The sequence below is a fragment of the Oncorhynchus kisutch genome, linkage group LG29, assembly GCF_002021735.2.
Source record: "Oncorhynchus kisutch isolate 150728-3 linkage group LG29, Okis_V2, whole genome shotgun sequence".
Lineage (NCBI taxonomy): Eukaryota > Metazoa > Chordata > Actinopteri > Salmoniformes > Salmonidae > Oncorhynchus > Oncorhynchus kisutch.
In genome coordinates, this window is record NC_034202.2 from 21,982,616 (window position 1) to 22,007,023 (window position 24,408).

Here is a 24,408-nt window from a genome sequence, read left to right on the forward strand (position 1 = left end):
ACTTAGCTAGGTTATCTAGCTTCTAGTTTCACATTCAGTATCTAATCAATAGATAAGGTAAAACCCACTGCACTAGCAAGCAAATGTGGAAAAACTTGCTACTATCCAACATACGTTTTCTGCTGCAAACAAATTAAATCCAATCAAGCCAAAATACTTTAATGCAGATGTTTCGGTCAGTAACTATGTCAACATTCACAGACAACTTTCAACAGATTATTTGTTAGCTTGAGTCAGAGACATCTAAGTGTTAATGTCTCATCTGCTTTATACGTCCATTGACATCCTCAAACAAGCAGTATGAATGTTAGCGGACTAAACTCGAATGTTTATGATGAACTTCACCAACGGAGTGGAGCAGAGACCAGCCTTTGTGAAATCTAACGCCGATTACATCACCAAAAACTAGAAAAAAAAGTTGGTTGTATTTGATTAACGTTTATTGTAAAAGTAAGGATTTCAGCAAACAATTAAAGGCATGCAACTACAGAGGACAAACATAGGTAGAGAGGTACATGATTACGTTTTGTATTGACCTTAGACAAATGGATGTAGTCTGATCTAGATTCCACAAAGCCTGGTCTCTGCTCCACTCTGTTGGTGAAGTTTGTTCAACTTGGAGTGGAGTTTAGGCCACTATATGAATGTAAACTTTGTCATACAGTAAAAAGTGTGCGTGTGTGTTATATCCTATGTAATCCTGACCTTCAACCACACAGGCAGAAAAGTAAACTTTGCCATTTATAGACATAGAACTAATCCTTGAAGACCACTCCTAATCAACAAATTAATCAATGTGTGCTACTTAACAATACACTATTTCCAACTGTTCTAATTTAAAAACGCATAATTGTTCCTTTCGTCTCATCATGATCAGAAGTGTTAAATTGAAGACTAAAAGCACATTTCTGCTGGCTTCACGTGTGACGCTCCCTGCCTTGGCTGTGAAAGTGCTCGGCCCAGCTTGCCATATTATAATTGCTCTCTGATACGGTATGTCTTATTCTGTGTTCATAACCAAGTGAGAATGTGGTAATTACCAGTTGTGAAGTCGTAAATCCCAGTTGCATTCACATTTCTCGTTGAGAAACGTTGATTGGCTAATGGCCAATAAGCTCTTTCAACCATAAACTAAAAGTACAGCTATCGTATTTGTAAACAAATGATTGTGTTCAAAAACCATATGATTGAATTGCTTTATATAAATGATGTTTTGTTTCATTTAACTGCTGAAAATGCTGTTATCGAGGTAATTTCCTTACCAGGAGATTTCAGAATGTGGGAGGGTTCAGGGATGATAGATGAGTTTCCCACTAGTAATTACAAGTTGGAGGGGCATTCAAGTGGATTTCTCCTAGTCGTATGAGGTAAATACCACCTTCCCACTTGGTTATGAACGCAGCATAAAATTTTGGGACACCCAAGGCATAGCAGATGCTTGAGTTGCTTCTCTTTCTATGCTTGAGTCTCACAGCAGCTACAGTATGTTCTGCAATGTTAACTCTCCTCTGGCCTTGACCTTGCTCTTACATGTAAGCCAGCAAAGGAATCATAATGGATGTGAAGATATCATAATAAGAATCACAATCAGTTTCTTAAACTAATTTTATTAAGACGGTTGATACACAAAAAAAAACATATATACTTTTCAAAAGACAACATACGGTATCATTTGTATTTGTTCAGTGCACCATAAAAGGCACTTTAGCCAGGGTTATGGAATTCCCTGCATTTTTCATCCATGCATAGAATTGGAGCAGTAATTTTATTAAGATGACAGACTAACAACGTTGTTAACAATCCTGAAGGGTGACATCCTGTATAGACACATTATACCCAGGCACAAACAAGCCTTTAATCTAAGGCATTATTTCTAACACAGCAGCCCAGTACAGATCAAAATGAGGGAAATGACTTCATGTTGCTGCTTATAGGAGACAAAAAAATAGATAACAGAAAAATGTATTCCTGTGAATATATTTCAAGGGTTAAGATACTTGGTAATGTTATTATTCCTGTCTGTCCAGATGAGTTTCAATGTATTCCGTTTTTACATGTTATATTAGTTACAAAGAAATGTGATAAAACTAAAAAAGTAATCCCCTTTTTTATGTGATTTCAATTGCATATGATGCAAGAAATATTGGATGATTTCTTCCACACTTAGACCTTGTATGTTTTTGGGAGCCTCCCAACTCAAGAGCTGCTTTGAGTGTATCACTCAATAACAAAAAGCTCATAACCACTTCCTAAGTCCCTCTCCTTTCTGGATTTAAACAAAGACACCTCCAGAAAGACAAACACTCACATTCTCTCACACACACACACACTCTCTCTCTCTCGTAATACATGCACATATTCTGTCTTCAACACACACATACACACAGTCTGCTCGCCTCGCCTTGCGAGTGAGTGTCTAGCATTGCGAGAAAGGGACAAGTGCCGTGTGTTGAGGATTGCTTGGCTCATGTGTATCTATGAGCAGAGGAAGCCCTTGTCAGAGGCTGGGCCAGAATCTGCTGGGTTAACAACCGGATTAACTGACAGCCCATCTGATTTACCCTGCTTTCTGTCAGTACTCTCAGAGAGTCTAGCTGTCACAGACTGTCTGATACTACAACACTCCCTTCATTCACAGTTGCTTGCCTGTGGAGGTTCAATACAGTGGGACGCCAGTGCTCCCCTTGTATGCTGACTATTGTGGGTTAAAAGTTTTGGCTCATAATAGCTTCAATGGGGCCTCCCGAGTGGCGCAGCGGTCTATTGCACAAACCATCTTTTGATTTCTGAACGTGTCGGCACCGGGTACTCAGGATGTGGCTGTGTTATTAATGTCATGTTAAATCAGGACTTTTCATTTGAACAGTTTTGTAGGCGAGGCTACCTATTTCTGATCTCGCTCCCAATGATCAGTGCTTCAGTTTATTATGTTGCTGTCCAGAGGTTCTGAATTTGCAATGCACCCGACTGTCCACATTTTTCTGCGCAATAGCCTCTTGATTTGAACATTTGAAAAGTGTTGGGGTGTGTAGTAAGCTATTTGATTTAATATATATCTAGATATGTATATATTTGAACGGAATAAGTTAGAGCATGCACGCACTCACTCACTCACTCACTCACTCACACATGCACATAGAAACACACACACAATGCATTATTAGTTAGCTACATAATTATTTAGGTGGGGGAAAAAAAAACATATTGGTCCATTCAAAACAGTGTGTTTGGTTGAGGAAGCTCACTTGGTTTTAAGATGGCTGCTTTTGGTGACAGTATCAAAACAAATGAATGACTAATTAATAATGAATTACTCAACAAATATAAGTTTGTGTAATGAACAATAACTAGTACAATCATAACAATAAAAACATAAAAATTCATATACAAACTGTATACTTTTGGTACAGTATTGCTGTTTCTTTCAGAGACATGGCTGAATGGAATGTTTGAAGGGAATGTCTTTATACCCAGCAGGTCATAACCACAAAGCTTTTCTTTTATATTGTGAGAGCATTTTCAAAGAGGTCAAAAGAGGCAATACAATAATAATACATTTACATTTGTACAATTACACACAGAATGGGTTTACATTTACGGTTCAACCATCTATCACATCTGATTTCCATTTTTCTTGGCACTGAACATCAATCATTTGTCCCAAAATTACGATAATGCCAAATATAGTTTTTCCTGAGTTCAATCATTTAGATGTTAAATCTTCATTTTTCATATTTTTTTTGTTGGTCTTTACAAATCTCACAATGTTTTTGGTAAAAACTTGGTTTGGGGTTGACTTTAGTTTGCATTGAGGAAAGTAAAATGTGTCTCTATCTAGCTAGACATAATACAATTTCAGATAAATATTATATATTTTTTAAATGGACTATAAAAACTATTCATACGCAAAGGCTCCTAAGTAACATTGACATGCATGGACATTTAGTTATAAATTCTGCTTGTATGTAACAGATGGCTTGGAGCAAAACAATATGATGTACAGTGCATTTGGAAAGTATTCCGACACCTTCCCTTTTTCTACATTTTGTTACGTTACCACCTTGTTCTAAAATCTATTAAATCATTTTTCCCCCTCATCAATCTACACACAAAACCCCATAATGACAAAGCAAAAACTGTTTTTTTGCAAATATATTACAAATTAAAAAATGAAATATTACCATTTCCATAAGTATTCAGACCCTTTACTCAGTACTTTGTTGAAGTACCTTTGGCAGCAATTACATCTTTGAGTCTTCTTGGGTATAATGCTACAAGCTTGGCACACCTGTATTTGGGTATGATCTCCCATTCTTCTCTGCAGATCCTCTCAAGCTCTGTCAGGTTGGATGGGGAGCGTAGCTGCACAGATATTTTCAGGTCTCTCCAGAGATGTTTGGTCGGGTTCAAGTCCGGGCTCTGGCTGGACCACTCAAGGACATTCTGAGACTTGTCTCAAAGCCACTCCTGGGTTGTCTTGACTGTGTGCTTACGGTCATTGTCCTGTTGGAAGGTGAACCTTTGCCCCAGTCTGAGGTCCTGAGCGCTCTGGAGCAGGTTTTCATCAAGGATCTCTCTGTACTTTGCTCCGTTCATCTTTCTCTTGATCCTGACTAGTCTTCCAGTCCCTGCCGCTGAAAAACATCCCCACTGCATGATGCTGCCACCACCATTGTTCACCGTAGGGATGGTGCCAGATTTCCTCCAGACGTGACGCTTGGCATTCAGGCCAAAGAGTTTAATCTTGGTTTCATCAGACCAGATTATCTTGTTTCTCATGGTCAGCGTCCTTTAGGTGCCTTTTGACAAACTCCAAGCAGGCTGTCATGTGCATTTTACTGAGGAGTGGCTTCAGTCTGGCCACTCTACCATAAAGGCCTGATTGGTGGAGTGCTGCAGAGATGGTTGTCCCTCTGGTTCTCCCATCTCCACAGAGGAACTCAGATGCTCTGTCAGAGTGACCATCGGGTTCTTGGTCACCTCCCTGACCAAGGCCCTTCTCCCCCGATTGTTCAGTTTGGCTGGGAGACCAGCTTTAGGAAGAGTCTTGGCGGTTCCAAACTTCTTCCATTGAAGAATGATGGAGGCCACTGTGTTCGTGGGGACCTTCAATGCTGCAGAAATGTTTTGGTACCCTTCCCCAGACCTGTGCCTTGACACAACCCTGTCTCGGAGCGCCAAGAAGAATTCCTTTGACCTGTTGGCTTTTCTCTGACATGCACAGTCAATTGTGGGACCTTATATAGACAGGTGTGTGCCTTTCCAAATCATGTCCAATCAATTTAATTTACCACAGGTGGACTCCAATCAAGTTGTAGAAAAGGGTGATAAATGGAAAAAGGATGCACCTGAGCTGAATTTAGAATCGCATAGCAAAGGGTCTGAATACTTATGTAAATAAGTAAACCATTTTGTTTTAAATGAGCAAAAACCTGTTTTCACTTTGTCATTATGTGGTATTGTTTGTAGATTGAGGAGTTTTTAAAATATTTTTATCAATTTTAGAATAAGGCTGTAATGTAACGAAATGTGGAAAAAAGGGAAGGGGTCTGAAAACTTCCCGAATGCATTGTAACTCAAGTGAAACGGAATGAAAGAGAGAAACAAAAAAATAAGGTATCTGACTAGCTCACCAGAATAACCCATCCTCATGCTTGTGCTTAACAATCCGACATCTACATAAATTAAGAGGTAGCCTTTTCCTAATCTTTCCGGACTCATATAAAGACAGACACCCTTTGGTATTGGAGGAGAACATTGGATATTTTAGCTTTGTTGATCTGTCTAAAGTCTTCAAATCTGACAAGGTGTCTTCCAGCCACCCATATACAGTAATACAATTTTAATTAAAACTACAGTCAATGTGATAGAACAGGTGTCGTCCAGAATCTATCTCTAAATTGCCTACAATAAGGGGCCCTGACATTTCCAATCATAACAACTGTGGATGTCGAGAGACAAAAACAGTTTCTCTAATAATGTTTTTAAAAGTCAATCTTTTGTCTCTTTTTTTCACTGACTGACTCTTATTGTGCCGCCATCAGAGAGGGACAATTTATTGAGAAGAATGCAATGAATTTCCTGTTAGTTCTTAGGGGATATGCTTTGTTTTTCCTGTTGCTGGGAGCCGGGGTCTTTTTTTTCACCCTCGCTGACTTTCCGTCTGGAACTTTTGCTGGGAGGCTAGAGAGGTGAATGTTAGGTGCCTGGACTAGACTAGAGCCGCCCCCCACCCTCCCATTCCTGCTCCTCCCACCCCTTCCCGCCCCCGACCTCACCACTTTCAGGTGGGGTTATGGGTGAGAGCGGGTGCGTGTTTGTGGTGTGACTAAAGAGAGGGGGGGTAATGCTTTCTTAAGCATGGTGAAAGAGCGACCAAATAGCACAAGGCCCATCGGGGTGTCGGAAAGGGGAGACGGTGGTGCTGATGATCTCATGCCATGCTGCTGGTTGGCGTGCTCTGAGTGCTGCCAATGCTGGCATTAGCACTACTGTTCTCAGAGGGGGAGGGGTTCGTAGAAACGGGTTGCCGTTTGCTGGTCAGAGAGCAAGGACATCCTGGGAAGAGAAAAAATGTTTTTTGATTCATGGCAAACCAAATTTCAGCTTGCAAAACTGTTGCCTCTGAGGTGCAAACCAGTTGCCTCTGCCTCTAATAAAGACTAATTTACTTGTTGGTTGATTGATTGCATGAATGATTGAGGGAGAAAGACCATGAGAAAGATCAGAAAAGGAGGAGGAGACGGGTTTTCCTGATCTATATGCGGTGCCTATATTACCATTCCCTATTCATGGAAAATATAGCTCTTTATGTTTAACTGTAACTGGCATCAACCATAAACAGTGACTAGCATCTTACCTGAGAGGTTTACTGCAGTCGACCCGACATCCAGTCCGGTGGGGTATCCTAGATCCCATAAAACAGAATAATACAGTTTTAAAATTAAGTCATGGTAAAATTAAGAGATCTCAAATCAAGAGAAAAAGACCTCTAAAACACTTTTGAAGTATGTCATTGTAACAACACAAAAGAGATAGTGGGACTCTGACTCACCTGTGCGGATCTTGATGAACCACAGAGCTCCAATAAGCAGAACTCCGATCAGGAAGCCTCCGAAAGCAATGCCCAGCACGGCTGACAGACCAAAGTCAATACACACAGCTAGAACACACAGAAGAAACACATGAATGCATGTCTTACAATGGGGTATTTTGTAGTATCGTTGGAGATCAGCGGAATCACACAGATCAAATCAAATTGTATTGGTCATATACATATGTTTAACAGATGTTATTGCGGGTGTAGCGAAATGCTTGTAATTTAAACCATTATTATTCCTCCTATGATTTCCTCATTTTCAGCACACAACCAGTTAACATTACAAGCTCATAAAATGTGTTGTTTTGTTGTCTTAAGCACATTGCACAATTTAGGCCAAATCTGTTTGTGGAAGCAAATGCTTATCGCTGTTATGTACTTGCTAGTTCTGGCTTTCTCATCTTGCGATATGAAGTCTCAGGGCTTGGCCATGGCAGTACCACCATGGCAGCCTGTGTGTGGCATGGTCCCGCACAAGCCGTTGCAGCAATTACAGACGTAGATGCAAACAAAACAGCTGGAGCCAATGGCTGAGGCAGAATTGCTCTCTCTCGGCAGAACTCTCAAATCAACTATTCTGAAAAAGGCCAGAATTTGGGAGGAAGCTAATCATCAGTCCCCTGGGCTGAAGCCATCCTGTTTCTTACCCTGTGCAGTTTCTCTCACCTGCCACCTTAAGCCTCCTGCATCCTGTGCCACTGCGCTACATGCTAGGCTCAGCGCTACGCTAGGCTACCGACCGCTCTCTCTTTTCCTGAAGGAAAGACAGGATGCAGGAAGGGTGAGGGACAGCATTCTGTTTGTTTGGCTGCATCTCTTGCCACAATCCAAGCCATGTGTATATGGTTAATATTGTTATTTATGGTGTCTATGTTCTTTAAATAATAATCAAGATCATTCATCGCCTCACCTTATTAAAATCACTTAATCATCACTGCTCTACTGTCACAATATATTGAAACCCTTGTGTGCCAATGAAATTAAACTAATGTGGAGAATACATCCTTCAATAAAGTCTAATGAATTAGATTGTAAGTGATTGTAAGTTATCTTTATAGGAGGATAATTAATGATCTACTACTGTACTAACAATACAGACTCAAAGGCCCTGTCCCAGTTCATGTCTAAACAGAAACCTACTTTACAGTCTTTCTTTTATTTGTTTTCCAAAATGGGCCGACTTGTTATTTGTGTGTTTGGGTTAGACAGCAAAGCTGAACAAACAGAGACAGGAAGCAGAAGCCTTGTTGTAGGTGGGGAGGAGGTGGAGAAGACGGGCAGCAGCAGGCCTGTACTACGACACTACTACACCAAAGAGCCCTCTGGGGGACAGCTACCAAACAGCAAGGACAACTGAGGGGGATTCACATCCTGGCCAATGAAAGCAGGCGGGACCCCCAGCAACAACATCAGCAGTCAGCCTGCTTCAACTGTCAAAAAAGCTAAATTCCAACACTCAGGCCAGAATTCTGAAGCAGAACTGAGAGCCCAGAAAGTTGGCTGGCTCCAGTTGTTTGGTGTGTGCACTGTGTAGTCACTTGGCAGGCGTGGATAAAAAGGAGCGCTTAGGTCAATGAGGAGTTGCCTGCAGTTTAATGGGAGGAAACGTTGTTCCCTTGCCACTGATTCTCGTTCAACCATTCTCCATCACAAGTCCCTGAGTCCCTCCACACGCTCACATCACCTTTCCATTACATAAGAATCAGAATGGGCTGGCCAGTAAAACAGGATGCAAAAACAAAAATGAGCAGTGGTGGTCTGGCTGTGTCGCCTCCAAACCCATCACCATCAAGCCGCTGATGCTCCAACCTGTATCCTCTTCTTCTCCTGCATGAGGAAATTGCAGGAAACAATTACTTGTTGGCCATAGCTGGGGAGCTATGTCCCAAGCCATAGCTGGGGAGCTATGTCCCAAGCCATAGCTGGGGAGCTATGTCCCAAGCCATAGCTGGGGAGCTATGTCCCAAGCCATAGCTGGGGAGCTATGTCCCAAGCCATAGCTGGGGAGCTATGTCCCAAGCCATAGCTGGGGAGCTATGTCCCAAGCCATAGCTGGGGAGCTATGTCCCAAGCCATAGCTGGGGAGCTATGTCCCAAGCCATAGCTGGGGAGCTATGTCCCAAGCCATAGCTGGGGAGCTATGTCCCAAGCCATAGCTGGGGAGCTATGTCCCAAGCCATAGCTGGGGAGCTATGTCCCAAGCCAAAGCTGGGGAGCTATGTTCCAAGCCAAAACATGAACCTCTTTTCTTTTTCACCCCAAAATAATGGGCTTGCAGAGGGTTGAGGAATGCAAGGTTAGTTCCTGACTCATCTGCCCAGAGATTGTCCTCCGCTTTGAAGAGTGACACCTTCCCCTCTTTGTTTTCGGGGGTTTCTGACAATAGCTCCAGTAATTTTTTTGTGACGGACAGCCGCTCGGCCAGACCTCGGACACAATGGATCCCCCTGAGGGTCATTACTAGCTGATTGTGGCCACAAAGTCAGGCTGCAGGCCTTCCTAAGGAAGAGGCCCCACCCCACCTCGCATCCCCTCTACGACCCCTCTCTTTTTGTATATCCTGAACTCATCGTCGCCATGACAACGGGCCCAACGTTAAAGTGGAGCTCGTTGGAAGGCGAGACAACTGAGACAGACGGACAGACTGGCAGCAGCGTGGCTGGAATGAGATGGATGATGAATGTTCTGAGAAGGGAATTGCTGAAGAGGACAATGCAGTGGCTCTTCTATTATTGCATTTGACAGCAGTGTTAGTGCTGATTTCATTTGGATTTCTTTTGGTTTTCCACAGGAAAGAAGATGGCACATTTTAGCATAGGGGTAGACGGGGTTCATATCAACGATAGAGAAGACTCATGTTTAAAAATGTTAATTTATGAATTCTGTCATTTAAGGGCCAACATTGGGGTTATCATGTGTACTGTAAATGTTGACTGATGCCAAAGCTGATAAGAGAAAAGGTAAGGGTTGAGTTGCCAGAAGGACAAACTACACTACAACAACAGAGCTGGAAGGATTTGGAGTTAACTGAACTCACTTGGTGGTGGGATGTATGTCTGGGTGACCTCCAAATTCCTCTTCACTCTTCCTCCATCTCCACATTTCTACAAGAGAATACGAAGAGAGTGAGACACACATCATTCATATTGCTTTGTTGGCAAATATACTAAAACCTACTAAAGTCAACTCAAAACATCAAAAATGCTTTAAGGTGAAAGGGAAAGTTCACTAAATATTTGGGTTGTTGACTAAGCTACAGTTTAGAATGAACAATGTTTAGTGAGCAACAGTTGGCACACATTATCCCTTGAAGCATATTCTCTGTGTATGATGTTTCATTTTCAGTCTAGCTCTAAATGTACACTTTCTGGAACAGTTGGTGCTGTTATGAGGTTGAAATCAATTTGTCAGAGAAAAATGTATTCAAGGATCTATGAAAAATGCTCAATAATGAAAGAAAGGATACTAAACAAAAAAAAAAATGGAACAGACTTTCTCATAGAAGTAAATAAAAAAAGCAATACCCCCCCAAAACACACACCTACATGCACACACACACCTCCCCCCAACACACACCTAAAGTTGAAATTGGAGGTTTACATACACTTAGGTTGGAGTCATTACAACTCATATTTCAACCACTTCACATATTTCTTGTTAACAAACTATGGTTTTGGCAAGTCGTTTAGGACATCTACTTTGTACATGACACAAGTGATTTTTCCAGCAATTGTTGACAGACTGAAAATTTCACTTAAATTCATTGTATCACAATTCCAGTGAGTCAGAAGTTTCCATACACTAAGTTGACTGTGCCTTTAAAACAGCTTTGAAAATTCCAGAAAATTATGTCATGGCTTTAGAAGCTTCTGATAGGCTAATTGACATCATTTGAGTCAATTGGAGGTGTACATGTGAATGTATTTCAAGGCCTACCTTCAAACTCAGTGCCTCTTTGCTTGACATCATGGGAACATCAAAAGAAATCAGCCAAGACTTCAGAAAAAAAATTGTAGACCTCCACAAGTCTGGTTCATCCTTGGGAGCAATTTCCAAATGACTGAAGGTACCACATTCATCTGTACAAACAATAGTACGCAAGCATAAACAGGAAAGACTCAGGAAAGAGACGTGTTCTTTCTCCTAGAGATGAACGTACTTTGGTGCGAAAAGTGCAAATAAATCCCAGAACGAGAGCAAAGGACCTTGTGAAGATGATGGAGGAAACAGGTTCAAAAGTATGTATATTCACAGTAAAACGAGTCCTATATCGACATAACCTGAAAGGCCACTCAGCAAGGAAAAAGCCACTGCTCCAACACCGCCATAAAAAATACAGAAGAAGCCGGTTTGCAACTGCACATGGGGACAAAGATCGTACTTTTTGGAGAAATGTACTTTGGTCTGGTGAAACAAAAATAGAACTGTTTGGCCAATATGACCATCGTTATGTTTGGGGGAAAAGGGGGGAAGCTTGCAAGCCGAAGAACACCATCCCAACCGTGAAGCATGGGGGTCGCATCATCATGTTGTGGGGGTGATTTGCTGCAGGAGGGACTGGTGCACTTCACAAAATAGATGCATCATGAGGGAGGAAAATGTTGTGGATATATTGAAGCAACATCTCAAGACATCAGTCAGGAAGGTAAAGATTGGTCACAAATGGGTCTTCCAAATGGACAATGACCCCAAGTATACTTCCAAAGTTATGGCAAAATGGCTTAAGGAAAACAAAGTCAATGTATTGGAGTGGCCATCACAAAGCCCTGACCTCAATACCATAGAAAATGTGTGGGCAGAACTGAAAAAGCGTGTGCGAGCAAAGAGGCCTACAAACCTGACTCAGTTACACCAGCTCTGTCAGGACAAATGAGCAAATATTCCCTCCAACATATTGTGGGAAGCTTGTGGAAGGCTACCCAAAACATTTGACCCAAGTTAAACAATTTAAAGGCAATGCTACCAAATACTAATTGAATGTATGTAGACTTCTGACCCACTGGGAATGTGATGAAAGAAATAAATGTGGAAATAAATAGTTCTCTCTACTATTATTCTGACATTTCACATTCTTAAAATAAAGGGGTGATCCGAACTGACCTAAGACAGGGAATTTTTACTAAGATTTAATGTCAGGAATTGTGAAAAACTGAGTTTAACCGTATTTGGCTAAGGTGTATGTAAACTTCAGACTTCAACTGTACATACCTCACTGAAGCAGAGTTTGACGGAGCACTCCAGGTCCCAGCTAGTGGACGCCAGGTCATGGAGCAGCTCCAGGGAGAAGCTAACCCTGGTACTGTTGGGGCACATGGTGGAGGAGCACATCTCTGACCTGAAGGGCATGTCTCTGACCACCGGGCATGAGCCCTTGGAGCGCACCGAGCAGTTGATCACCTCGATGGTCAGCACAATCTCCCCCAGCATCCTCCCTGAGATCTGGAGGAGAGGAGAGGGATGAGTGGGGACAAGAATAATTGGAGTGCTAGAAATGTTTGCATACTCTACAGTATGGATGTTATATTGTAGCCTAGAGCAGGCCTGGTGGGAGACGTTGGTGGATGCATTTGCTCCCAAGTACATACTGCAAACTACATTGTATGGTCACTATATCATATATGGTGTTATACTGTATAGCAATATGACGATACTATGTACTGTAGATACATCCTGTCCTAGATGGAGCTACATCCCCAAACATTAATTAATACCTGTAGATTGAGATTCTATTGAAGAGACTTTTGCTTTGTGTGTTAGGAGTCATGCAGATGTGAAGGTGTGCAGGGCTTAGAGGATGAGAATTTGGGCACGGCGGAGGAACTGGAAGAGGATTAGAAAGAGCAGGAAGGTGTTGGACTGAAATAAATAAAAAATGGTCTCACCTCTGCGTAGATCCTCTTGTCGCTCTGCACCTTGGCGTTGAGGTCCAGGGGGGAGCGGTAGTCTGGAGAGGTGTACAGCTGCATGATCAGAGGCATCTGAGGGGGGCTAGCGGGTGATGGGGTGGTCTCGGTGGGTGCAGTCTCTGTGACTGAGACAGCAAGACACAACGTTCACCTGTCAGTAAGAATCCATTTGTACATGATACTACAGGATAGGTGTACCATATATTTGTTTTAATAAAATCATAAATAATAATAATAATAATAATGTTGGCTAAGCTAGTTAGCTAGTCTAGTACAGGAGCCTGCTGGCAACAGTGGCATAGTGTTAGCTACCAATTACTGAGAAAGCTTGATAAAGCATATTTTATTGCAGTTTTGCACCATTATACCAACCAACAGTATGAGCATTTATGATTGTAGAACTGGTCACTCTGCGTCGGAATTTGCATTAACTTCATTCATGAACTAATCGGAACAATTGTCAAATTTACAGGAACTCCCTAGTAATGCTACCCTTGCTAGAGGCCAATATTGACTATGCTCACTGTGACTATAACTGTATTTTACCTGGTGTGTGGTCCTTATTTCCCAGGACCAGTGTGACCATGGTGCCCTCGGTTCGGATCTCAGAGTAGCTTGTGATGGTGCTTGCTTTGAAATGGTCCAAGGCCTTCTTCTGTACAGCATCGGCACTGTCTGTGGTGATGGCGACCGTGGGAGGGATCGTATGCATCATGTTGGTGGCAGCAAGCATGATCACGTTGTTAGACTGAGCGAGATAGATATAAAATGAACAGAATTTTATATAATACATAGTACTGTATGTTTATTTTCCAATTTATATAGGACACCTTTGTCAGTCATAGAGTATAATACATACTGATCTGCGCCTGAAATGATGACCAGACAAATGCAGACAAAATGTCTGAGTCATTGGAGATTCAGTTTCAGGCATTGATATTACAATTTAGTCAACTGTAGATGTTACCCAGTGCTTACAAAGAAGCTGGTGTGCTGTGGGTCATGGATGCTCCACGTGGTACCCTGGGGACCTCTTAGGAACAGACTGATCTGCCTCTCACTGATGACGTGCACAGAGACATAGCTGGAACAATACAATTGTGTTGATTTACTGTTCAAGAGCACCAACAACCAACACAATAACCAGTATAAAGCCACTTTCATGGAACGTGTTGTTAATGTTTTCAGCCAAGAGACTCTTCGGTGTCTTACCGAATGCTGACATCCTCAGGGATGTTAACGATATATAGTTCTTTCTCAGTGTGACTGTTGAGAGGCTGGTTCGAGCAGGACTTGATCGATGAAGGTATGTTTGATTTGAATGTCAGATAGTGCTTGAGGGAGTGCCATTCATTTTCAAGTGTACAGTTGTTGGAGCCAGTTGGAAGGAGTCTTGTTCCTGTAAAATCATTCATGTTTATTATTCAGATTTGTTACATCATCTATAATTCTTCAGTCACATCAAAAACAGACAGTTTGTGGGAGTTGTGTAAGTTTGAGGTACGTTGTATGTATCTTGTCATCTACAAGTCTATGCTAGGTAAAGCTCCGCCTTATCTCAGCTCACTGGTCACGATGGCAACACCCATCCGTAGCACGCGCTCCAGCAGGTGTATCTCACTGATCATCCCTAAAGCCAACACCTCATTTGGCCGCCTTTCGTTCCAGTACTCTGCTGCCTGTGACTGGAACGAATTGCAAAAATCGCTGAAGTTGGAGACTTTTATCTCCCTCACCAACTTCAAACATCAGCTATCTGAGCAGCTAACCGATCGCTGCAGCTGTACATAGTCTATTGGTAAATAGCCCACCCTTTTCACCTACCTCATCCCCTTACTGTTTTTATTTATTTACTTTTCTGCTCTTCTGCACACCAATATCTCTACCTGTACATGACCATCTGATCATTTATCACTCCAGTGTTAATCTGCAAAATTGTAATTATTTGCCTACCTCCTCATGCCTTTTGCACACATTGTATATAGATCCCCCCTTCGTTTTCTACTGTGTTATTGACTTGTTAATTGTTTACTCCATGTGTAACTCTTTGTTGTATGCTCACACTGCTATGCTTTATCTTGGCCAGGTCGCAGTTGCAAATGAGAACTTGTTCTCAACTAGCCTACCTGGTTAAATAAAGGTGAAATGAAAAAAAAAAAAAATCTGACAGTGTCTTACCCTCTCTCCCTGTGGAAGCGATGCTCGTTGGGTTCTGGACGGTGGTGAAAGACGTCACCCCACCAAACTCCTCGGTGGCCCACCTCACTAGATCTTCGTTGTCTGTGGGCAGCGCTTTTCTATGGATGTTGCCTTTTGAACCATAAAACATTATATTGGAGATGTTGGCCAGCTGGAGAGTAAAGGAAAATACATTAGACATTGCATTTCAGGTCTCTTTGACCATCTGTTTACTGTATGTAAGTTATGAATCTATGGGTTCACTTCAATTGAACCCATATTGCAATAATGCAGCACAGTCCGCTGGTCAAACTAGACCACAGAATAAAAATGTACATACTACTTATTAAGTTATCTTCTCAGGTAGACTCCCCTCACAATTCGATTATTAAGAAGAGGTGTGTGCCTAGGCAGTAGTTCATAAACAAACACACTACATATATAAGGCAAGTTTGATTGAATCTGTCTGTTAACATGATCCACTCCATTCTTTTTAATTTCCTTTATGTACGTGGGGGGATTCTTGTTTATATACAGTACAACCCTAAGTCATTAAGCCACTCTACCTCTATGAGGGTTAGACAGCTCTGTTTGTCTGCTCATTGTTACCATGGCATTGGGTGAGTCAGCGCCTTATTTAGAGACTGCTACCTCATGTTTGCCCAATGTGTCTGACAACAGCCACATCAAAGCATGCCTCCCTCTTCTTCTCTCTCTCTCTCTCTCTCTCTCTCTCTCTCGCTCTCCCTCTTTCTGTCTGTCTATATCTTGATCTCCCTCTTTCTCCATCTCTCCTTTTCTCTCTCCATCTCTCTTTCTCTCTCTCTCGCTTTCTTTATTCTCTGAGCAGTGCAGAGCCATTTGAAAAGGAATGTTTATTATGCTAAAGTGTCTACAAGCCCGGTTGAACAACCCCATTGGAGCCAAGGTCTTTCCTTCGCTTCCTGAGTGGGGCCGGGAAATGGGGACCTTTTTAACTCTGTGCGTCAATGGAGTCGGCTGGAATCTGGCTCCATACGGGTATAAATATATACATCCAGCCTAGTGCATGCACACTACAGCGCACATTCCCCTAGCACACATTCCCCTGTTTCCCAAACAGGCCAGGGAAATAATGGACTGTACATGAAGTACTCTAGTAGGTGTTCTAATGTATCGGTCGGTTATGTGCCATTCTGGTGTAACCTAAGAGTCGCGCCCAATCTGTACTCATCTGCTAATCAAATATTTCTATAAAGACAACTATACTTCTATAAGCATATTAAAAAACAATTAGATTATTAGCCCAAGAGCTTGAGAATAGAGTCCCTTTATATATTATACAGAGCATATGGATGGAGCAGATATCCATTTCCCTTTGGATCTTGTCTCAACAATGGCTTCATTTTCTCCCCCATTAATGTTCTCATCATTATTCCCGTTGCATTCCAGCTAATATAGCACACAGATGGACAAATTGTTCTGGACTGGCGGGACTTATATAGGTCCGATGTGTTGTTACAATTAATTTCAGGATAATGGATAGCATAAAAACAACAACAAACAATTAGCTACGCTGCATTGCACAAACTCACAGGAGGTACAGTATGTGCTCAGTGTTTTTCCAAGAAGAGGCTAGGGAAGGGGGAGAGAGCAGCAGCCATTGTGTTGGCAATGATTTTGGCGTTTGAGGAATAATTCCATATATTTCCTGGTGGTCGAGGTCTTAGGGTGAAAACTAAGGGCTGGAAAGAAGACCACTGATTGTTCTCTCTGTGGACCTCCCATGTTAGCGGTCAGTGTGTGTGTGTGTGTATGTGTGTGTTAAGGCCTGCCAGCTGCAGCCAGACCCCATAAAGCCAGTCAGAACGCTCTGCTGAGAGCCAAGTAAACCTGTGTGATTGATTGGTCCTTCTCATGCGTGTATATTTTGTTTAATGTGGATCGAAATAGAAAGACGGGGAAACTACAGAGACGAGAACATAAAAAACATCACAATGGAGGGAGAGGAGGAGGGGCGGAGAAGGAAGTAAGTAAGGAAGAGAGAAAGAGAGTGAGAAGGATCAGCGAATGATAGAAGGAACTACTTTGACATGAATTTGTCTCCTGGGGGTCAGAGTTCGACGCTGCACGGCCAGGGGACATAACGCACAACAGGAAGTAGTCTGAGCAAGAAGTGGCATTGTCTTCTGGCACTTTCAGAAACTTCTCAGATTAGACTTCCTTCCTTTGGCCTGATCCAGAGGGGTTGAATGAGCCAGGGATGACAAGCTCCACGCATCCTCCTGTCCTATACTCCTCGCATCTCCTCTCTTCTCCTTCTCTGTCCTCCCTTCTGATTCACCTCACTTCTCTCCTCTTCTTCTCTACTCCCCTCTTCCTCTCGTACTGCATCATTAACCCTGTGGAGAACACTGGAGTGACAGCTAGGTACCATATCGCTCAGACGCTGTGCAGACACTGTATTGTGTGTAGCCGTGACACTCAGCATTGTGTGTCTGTTTCGTTGCTATCACAGAGGATTCAGGGGGATTTAAGTCACTGTCAGAGAGAGCTATCTGGTGGGCTGTTTATAACAGGCACCCATCCAAAATAGATTAGGTTCGAGGTCAAGGCCATTCGCCTATCTGTCTGTCTCTGTCCCCTTGGCTCCAAGGATGCATCGTGAACTGTCTGCACGAGGGCGTGCGGGGGACAATGCCAGAGGGGTCATCAACTCTTACATAACATAGAAGAGAGAGCACTGGGTGTTTCTCAATATGCATACTACCGTGCTCCACACTCTCATGCTCCGAGTGAATTCTCAGATTAAGTTCTCTCGAGTACGTTCTTGCGAGGACAAGAGTGTGGAGAACGCATAAAACATTACAATTGAGAAGCACTCACACTTCCCCTACTATATTACCTCACGCTGCACCTTCGCATTCACTGAACATTCTTCCAGCCAGGACAATTGCAACAATAGACAAAACAAGATATACACAAACCAAACATTTTACTTCATAACTATCAGCTACGTGAATCATAATAATGTAGCTAAGCAGATAGTTTAACAGGCAAAAATGACCTGAAATGAATATTATGCAAGATAGATATCAATTCTTTGTTGGTAGCTAGCTAACAATTCTTCATTGCTATCTGGCTATCGAACAGTAGTAGCTAGCCAGTTAACCCTATTGACTTATTATGGGCTTGCGATCTACGGTACGTAGGCAGATAAACATTTCAAAATGTCATTTTAATCAAGATAAAATATTGTTGTCAGACAACATATGAGATGTGAATAGGCAACATTTCATTCCCAAATCGGAGTGTATTTTTCTTTGCATACTTTCCGTTGAAGCTTGCATCGATGCATGCTTCAAAATATGTAGAAACGGAGTATGCGTTCCATTAGTGCCCTCCGTGCTCCGTTTCGCAGACTTTGATTTGGACTCGTATGCAAAGCCTCCCTTGCTCCAATTTGCGTGCTTGGAGCACGGTAGTATGCATTTTGAGAAACACACACTGTGTATCATGTCTTGGTGTGAAGCTAAATTACCACCCCATATTAGATGGGAGAACAAACGACAAGATCTACAACAGGGAGGAAAGGAGGAGGGACGACTGAGGATGCGAGACCTTGAACCTTGACGATGAACCCACAGGTCGGTGGCCTTTTGTGAATGTACGCAAATGTACTCTGTCCCATCTGAGTGTGTGTGGTGACTCTTCCCTGTCTCGGTCACAGCTGGATAGAACACTGGGCCTGTACCCAACAGATCTGTCAGCCTCGTGACGCACTTTCTTTTTCCATTCAAATGGTAACATTCCCAAGTGATCCACTACACACTATCCCATCCTCCCATCCCACACACACATCCCCTCTTCATGTAAAATGGTCCCCCTCTCTGCAGGACACGATAGGCTATCCTACTGTCACAGACTGCTGACAGTATTGTAAACATTGAATCATCCTATTTATCGTGGAAGATTACTGAGTTTTAACAGCACCTTAATACGAGAAAGTTTAAATAGAGGGTAGAAGGGGGTCGAAATACATAAAAGATCATGTTATTTATTTGACCCTTTGTGTGAGAAGCAGAGATCAAGAGGAGGAGGCTAGGGCTGTGGAATTGGTCTGAACTCTCCACTCAGCTTGGTACTTGTGTTCATTGTGATAAAAAGCAAGAGTTCTGTTTCAAGAGAATGGGTGCCCACAGACAAGTTGCGGTTTGAGTCCCAGGCAGGGATCCAAAATCAATAACACTATAATTTACTGTCAAACTCCAAAAGACAACATCCTATCAGTCCCTTCTGCTTCATTTTCAAAATTCGGTTGACAAGACGAAACCCTTTGAGACACACCATCTCTCTCTGAAGGAGTCCTTTCTTTCTAAAAACTCACTTGACGTGTGTAAATCTAGTAGATAGGTTGAACACAATACTCCAGCTAATGTCTCCACTATAACACTACACATCCCCAGTGTCTGACAGAGACTATTAGGTTGCTCCCTACTCCAACACACTTTAAGCATTTTTATAATGTGTGCCAGATATAAAATACACACAGGTTCTTCGGTACTGGGAAACTCAACAAACAAGGGTAATTGCTCCTCCAAACTGTCCCAGGGGCTTGCACAGCTGTGGCTGGTTTGGAGAGCCCATCTGGGCCTGCAGAAAAGCATTTCTCCCCTGGTTAACTATGGAAGTAGGGAGCCTGGCAGTGAGCCCCCCCCCCCCCCCCCCACTAGAGCAGAGTAGAGTGGAAGAGTAGAGTGGAGCAGCTCAGCTGGCAGGAACAGGAGAGCTGCCAGGCTAGACTCCTAGCCCTTGCCAAGCCCCCATTAGCGAAGTATCAGGCAATGCAGCCAGCTATCTATCAGGCAATACCTATTGAGAGTCCCTCTCTGTTTCTGTAGGCGATTGGGGTGTCTATTTTCTCCCGGCTAGGATATACTGTAATTCCTGGAATAATCATTTGCATATAACTTTTGTGTACTTTTCATACACTGACATACTGTAATGCCCTTACACTAACTGATACACAACCCCAAAGGAAACAAGTGGCAAAAGGAAACACTTAAATGAGGAGAGATGGTATACTTACGTATAAGCTGACATCCACGTTAGCATTGGTCAGAAAGTATATGACCTGCTCTGAGTCTGTGGTGATGATGAGGTGCATTGGCTTGGCAGTGGTCATGTTTAGATAAAACATGGTGGAAGCCTAAAGGGGACAGAAGAATCAAGTTAAGCTTCAAGAAAAATACATTCAAGTTTGTGATGACTGTAAATGCAAAAAAAGCATGATATCATGTTTATCACAATTTACCCCACATTTTTTACTGCAAGAAAAACTATTCTTGCACACCCCACCATCCATCTGAGTGTACAGTACACATCAACTTAACCACCACATCAACAATGGCTGTACATTCAAAACTGAGCCATGCATGGTATGTACAGTAGCTATAGCATAAACATGTGGTTTGCAGGGGAAGTGGTGGTGGCTTTAATTCCCAAAGGAACTTTGCTGTGTTCGGTCACCTTATAGACCTTATATAAGGGTCATTATGCAATGTCATTGTTTATGAGAGTCTCTTGATAAATTGTGAGCTGGCATTGACTCTAAATGTACCTTATGACAGATTATAGGATGAGGCTTACTGCTTCCATGTGTGTCTGACTGACTAGCACATACTGCACACACACAAAACCTGGTTCCCAATCTATTCCCCTCACACGTATATGGACTCCACACCTCCATGCTGAAAAATCTACTTCTCCAATAGTGTTATTACATTTCACTGAGTCAGTGCATGGCATCATCAAAATACATTGACTCCACACTGCAATGTAATGATCCTGTGGTGGGGTAACACATGGCGTTCGAAAGACACAAATGTAATCTAACACCTTCATTTATTTTGAAGGGACCAGGCTTGGGATTGAATTGTCTGCCTGACAGCTCAACACAAGGGTTTCTATTGTGTTCTGTCTCTCCCACAGAGAAAGTCATTGAGAAAAGCGCATTTCTGTTCCCTTCCAGAGGCATCACATCAGCACAATACGTGTGAAAAATACAGGGATGGGCCGCATGCCAAATTATGTACCACTTTCTTCACTTCTTCAATTCCAGAGATGACAAGATTCAAAGAATTCCCTATATGGTAGATCACTTGTGTGATTTGATAGAGACAGCTGATCTAAGACACATAACATTATGTAGTCTCTCTAGCATTGGGAAAGTTATCTACGATAAATCACTGCGTAATTATGGCGCAATATGGAAATGTAACATATTCACCCAAGTGGCAGGTGTTAGCAGACAGACAGTTCTGACTGAAGCTCCAAGGAGTCTGTAGTAGAGGGACAGGCTATAGCAACACCTGTCCAATACTACAGTCAAACCAGAACAACACTAGCAGAACCAGCTCATGGAACCAATCCAACATCAGTGAATCCAATCCAACACCAGCCAAACACCAGTGAATCCAATCCAACACCAGTGATCCCAGTACAGCATCAGTTCCTGCTGTGAGGCTTGGGGTGCCAGGAGAAGTGGAGGTGAGAGGCTTGGGGTACCAGGAGAAGTGGAGGTGAGAAGCTTGGGGTACCAGGAGGAGTGGAGTTGAGAGGCTTGGGTTACCAGGAGGAGTGGAGGTGAGAGGCTTGGGGTACCAGGAGAAGTGGAGGTGAGAAGCTTAGCCATATCCACTCCACTAATCTCTTCTCCCCTCTCCAGTGACAGCAGAGTCAACATATCCACCTGGCCGGCCCCATACAGTGGACTCCCAACCCTGACAGAGAGAGGACAGGATGTGCATGGATGCCCTCCTGTAGTGCACACTATCTGCTTCAGAGGTCCAGGAGGAGATTAAATAGCCTCTTTCTGAGTGGCAGTGGCCCCGACACATGCTTAGCTCACAAAGAAAAGCTCCACTAGGCAGCTACAGGATTCAGCAGGCTGGAAGCCAGCTTTACAGAGGGTCAGAGAGGCATATTCTACACTGAACAAAAATATAAATGTAACATTTGAAGTGTTTTTCATAATTGTCCATACACACAAAAAGCTCATTTCTCTTAAATGTTGTGTGCACATTTTTTTTTACATCCCTGTTAGTGACCATTTCTTCTTTGCCAAGATAATCCATTCACCTGACACGTGTGGCATATCAAGAAGCTGATTAAACAGCATGGTCATTACACAGGTGCACCTTGTGCTGGGGACAATAAACGGCCATAAGCCACCTCCAACATCGTTTTAGAGAATTTGGCAGTACGTCCAACTGGACTCACAACCGCAGACCCCATGTAACCACGCCAGCCCAGGACCTCCACAGCCAGCTTTTTCACCTGCGGGATCGTCTGAGACCAGCCACCCAGACAGCTGATGAAACTGTGGTTTTGCACAACCAAAGAATTTCTGTCAGAACTGTCAGAAATCGTCTCAGTGAAGCTCATCTGCGTGCTTGTCATCCTCACCAGGGTCTTGACCTGAATGCAGTTCAGCGGCGTAACTGACTTCAGTGGGCAAATGCTTACCTTCAATGGCCACTGACACGCTGGAGAAGTGTGCTCTTGCATTTTATCAATGGCAATTTGAATAAACAGAGATACCGTGACGAGATCCTGAGGCCCATTGTCGTGCCATTCATCCGCCGCCATCACCTCATGTTTCAAATTGACAATGCACAGCCCCATGTCTCAAGGATCTGTACACAATTCCTGGAAACTGAAAATGTCCCAGTTCTTCCATGTTCTGCATTCTCACCAGACATACTAACCATTGAGCAGTAACTTTGCATAGCCATTGAAGAGGAGTGGGACAACATTCCACCGGGCCACAATCAACAGCCTGATCAACTCTATGCGAAGGAGATGTGTCGCACTGAATGATGCAAATGGTGGTCACACCAGATACTAACTGGTTTTCTGATCCACACCTCTACATGTTTTTAAAAGGTATCTGTGACCAACAGACCAGTAGACAACAGGTGAACAGTGTTGGGCTTCAACTTCCGGTAAGTCAAATATGTTCTTGCAATATTGACCAGTCAAGAATGCTTTATAAGCTAGTGAAGTTTACAAAGATAGAGATGAGGAAGACAGGATATTTATATTCTGTTTTGAACTTGCCAATGCATTACCATAAATTAATTGGTATTTACTTTCTTTGTATATCAGTAGGGAGGAAAGGAAGGTAAAAGGTTTGCGGTTGTGAATACTGAAGTGGAGGAAAGTACTTAAATACTTCTAAAACACAGTTCTGAAGAGGTGCTTTTGGGGAATTAACTATTTATATGTTATCCTGACGTGGCGGTTCTCAAAAAAATCATCTCTAATCTCTTGCTTGTTTTGCAGCTGGATTTTCTTTGCTGCTGGCCTTTTTTCTTTGTGTGGATGAGTGTGCTGAGGAACACAGTGTCTTTTGTTCGTATCTGCTCGCTCTTATTAAATTGATTGTCTGCTGCCTGCTGCTGACAGCATGCATTCCGAGAGGGCCACGCTGGGCTGAGGCGAGGGGCCGACATCAAATAATCGGACCCCTGATGTTTGGAGCTAGTCGGAGGAGACCACCAGTGTATTGTCTGAGGCCTACCACGGGGATAATACACAAGGCCTCTGCAAGGGCCATGTTCAACACACATAGACACACAGACAACACACCACAATAGCTGCTGTCAACAGGCCATTTTAAATGCCAGCCAGGTTAGGGCTCAAAACAAAAATCTCAAAATCAGCCTTCTATTGCTGACTTTGAACATGCAACCTTTGGCATCAGAGGTAGATGCTTTCAAAGAATTTTAGGTTTTAAGTTGAGGCATTAATTCAAAAGTTAAGGTTAGGGTTAAAGGAAAACCCCACCCAAAAACAATTATTTTTGGTATTTGTTTCATTACTCCATTGTTGAATTTTGAAAGTTACATATCTTGAAAACTTGATTGTTGACATATTCCCAGAATGTTTTGCTTGTTAGCAATCAAGTTAAGATATGTACAAAAAACATCACATTTTGGGACTATGTCAATAATGGACAAATGTATATTTATTTTACCTTTAGTTAACTAGGCAAGTCAGTTAAGAACAAATTCTTATTTACAATGACAGCCTAGGAACACTGGGTTAACTTCCTTGTTCAGGGGCAGAACAAAATATTTTTACCTTGTCAGCTCGGGGATTTGCTCTTGCAACCTTTCGGTTACTAGTCCAATGCTCTAACCACTAGGCTACCTGCCACCCCAAATACCAAAAATAGTTTTT

At 42.7% G+C, this 24,408-nt stretch overlaps 1 protein-coding gene across 1 annotated transcript in view; it reads right to left on the bottom strand.

The window, feature by feature from the left end:
* Window positions 1–3,217: 3,217 nt before the first annotated feature.
* LOC109874130 (endoglin-like) overlaps window positions 3,218–24,408 on the bottom strand; it is a 46,101-nt gene continuing 24,910 nt past the window's right edge. The window contains exons 4-14 of the mRNA XM_020465924.2: window positions 20,252–20,371; window positions 15,184–15,355; window positions 14,218–14,404; window positions 13,984–14,089; window positions 13,552–13,753; window positions 12,982–13,130; window positions 12,308–12,538; window positions 10,137–10,203; window positions 7,055–7,162; window positions 6,860–6,907; window positions 3,218–6,558 (exon numbers count right to left, since the gene is read on the bottom strand). Of these exons, the coding sequence (XP_020321513.1) occupies window positions 6,434–6,558; window positions 6,860–6,907; window positions 7,055–7,162; window positions 10,137–10,203; window positions 12,308–12,538; window positions 12,982–13,130; window positions 13,552–13,753; window positions 13,984–14,089; window positions 14,218–14,404; window positions 15,184–15,355; window positions 20,252–20,371 (1,515 nt within the window). The 3' untranslated portion in view covers window positions 3,218–6,433. The remainder of the gene's footprint in view (window positions 6,559–6,859; window positions 6,908–7,054; window positions 7,163–10,136; window positions 10,204–12,307; window positions 12,539–12,981; window positions 13,131–13,551; window positions 13,754–13,983; window positions 14,090–14,217; window positions 14,405–15,183; window positions 15,356–20,251; window positions 20,372–24,408) is intronic.